Below are 1,896 nucleotides of genomic sequence, written 5' to 3' on the forward strand. Positions count from 1 at the left end.
GGGCGGGTGGGAAGGGGCCAGGCAGGGGTCCCCCCATGGTTTCCTCTCTCCTCTACTAGCCCCCTCTCCCCCACCCCCTACTTACCAGCTCCAAGCCCAGCTGCAGCTCCCTGCTCCAGCCACCGAGGACTGTCCAAATTATTGAAGCTCTCCGAATCTTTTTTGAAGATTCAAAGAGCTTTGAATTGATTCGGACCTTTTAATTGGTCCCGATTCGATTTGGATTCGGAGATTCGGCCACCAAATCAGGCCGAATCGCATCAGCACCTAAAGCTTTGCACAGCCCTAAAAACTAAAATTTAAGGCAGAATTATTTCACTACAAGACAGACTAATAACTTGCAAGTACACAGAAAAATGAACAGCAGCTTAATGTAAAATAGCTTAAAAATCAATCCAGTTAAGCCAACGCAACTTTCTTGTATTGATTACGCCTAAAATTAAACAGATATGCTGCTTTCCCTGTTACACTGTGATGACACTAATCTTATTAACTGAGGGGAAACCTTCAATAGAAGAGTTGCTGAGAGACAGTAGGGCCTGCCTTTCTTGTTAGCAGCTGTCAGTACATTTGCAGTTTTATTATGTGTTTGAAAAAGGTAAGCCTCCTGGTTCTTTAAAGCCGTAGGAAATACATACATTAATGCCACACAAGGAAAGGGTCACAATCTTAAGCATGCTTGATAAGCATTTAATAACCAAGTAATTTTAAAACATATTTTAAGCTTAGAATCAATATTTTAAGCAGCCCGGCATGAAGTGTCCTTAGAAGTAACTTCAGTCCTTACCAACTGTAAGATTTGCCAACTGTGGAGGGAGATCTGTAGTTACTAGTCGATGTCGAAGAATCTGGTTTAGCTGGTGAAGTGTAGTTTGCTTCTCACTTTTTGTAATTGGATCAGGAGGAATTATTTTATCCTGTCAAGGTAAGCATCAATAAGTCGATTCATCTCAAAACAAAGTTAAAGCATTACTAAATAAATTCATGTAATAAATTATAAAGACTAAGAGAAAGTCTGAAAAATATAAAACTCAAATCCAAGATGAGGTTCCCCCCATCATTTAACATGGGACAGGAAAGCCTCCCATTTTGGATTATAAAGCAGTAGGGGACAGGCAGCGGCTGTGGGTCTGACCCCAACCCAGCATGTCACAGCCAGTGTCTACCCAATCCCACCCCACCCCAAGCCTCTAACTCCCCTGCCACACCTTCCCCAGTTCCCCTCCCCCAACTCCACAGCTTCTGTTGTCTGTGTCCCAACCCCTTTCTCCCCACTCCTTCTACACACACTTACCCTTGCTCCAGCAGGGTTTTGTCCCCACTCCAGCCTCGGGCACAGAGAATGGGTTTGCTCTGGCCCCAGCCTAGCCTGGTAGCAGCAGCAACTCCTGCCAGGCCCTGGAGCTGGAAATGCCATACTGCCACAGATCAAATGCATGCTTTGTGCCACAGGCTGGAGATACAGTAAGAGTAAGTAGCAGAGGGAAGGGGCACCTGAGTTAGCAAGGGATCCAGGCACATGGGAGGGGGGAGCAGAAGCAGCAAGTGGTATGGGTGGACAGGCAGCAAGGGGCATCGAGTGTTGAGGGGGCAGGGGGCAAGCAAGGGGCAGGGGTTAAGCTGCTTGTCCACCCCCCCACCATCCCCACTCCCAGCTGCCTCCCTGGTATTGCTCTTTCTGCTGCAACAGTGTGGGAGACAAATTTAAAATGACCCTCCAATAATTAGATTGCTTACATGAAAAATTACAATAAATTAATAAAAACTTTTCAATGTATAGAAACTAAGTACTGGCAGGGGGAGGTTATTCTATGTTCATAGAAAATTAGGGTTGGAAGGGACCTCAGGATATCATCCAGTCCAACCCCCTGCTCAAAGCAGGACCATGCCCAACTA

General features: G+C 45.9%; 1 protein-coding gene across 1 annotated transcript in view; it reads right to left on the reverse strand.

Moving 5' to 3' along the window:
* MED14 (mediator complex subunit 14) overlaps positions 1-1,896 on the reverse strand; it is a 98,376-nt gene that overhangs the window by 51,817 nt on the left and 44,663 nt on the right. The window contains exon 6 of the mRNA XM_019523870.1: positions 788-917. Coding sequence (XP_019379415.1) covers positions 788-917 — 130 coding nt within the window. The remainder of the gene's footprint in view (positions 1-787; positions 918-1,896) is intronic.

Source organism: Gavialis gangeticus, unplaced genomic scaffold (genome assembly GCF_001723915.1).
Source record: "Gavialis gangeticus isolate Ggan-Ray unplaced genomic scaffold, GavGan_comp1, whole genome shotgun sequence".
In the NCBI taxonomy this organism is placed as follows: domain Eukaryota; kingdom Metazoa; phylum Chordata; order Crocodylia; family Gavialidae; genus Gavialis; species Gavialis gangeticus.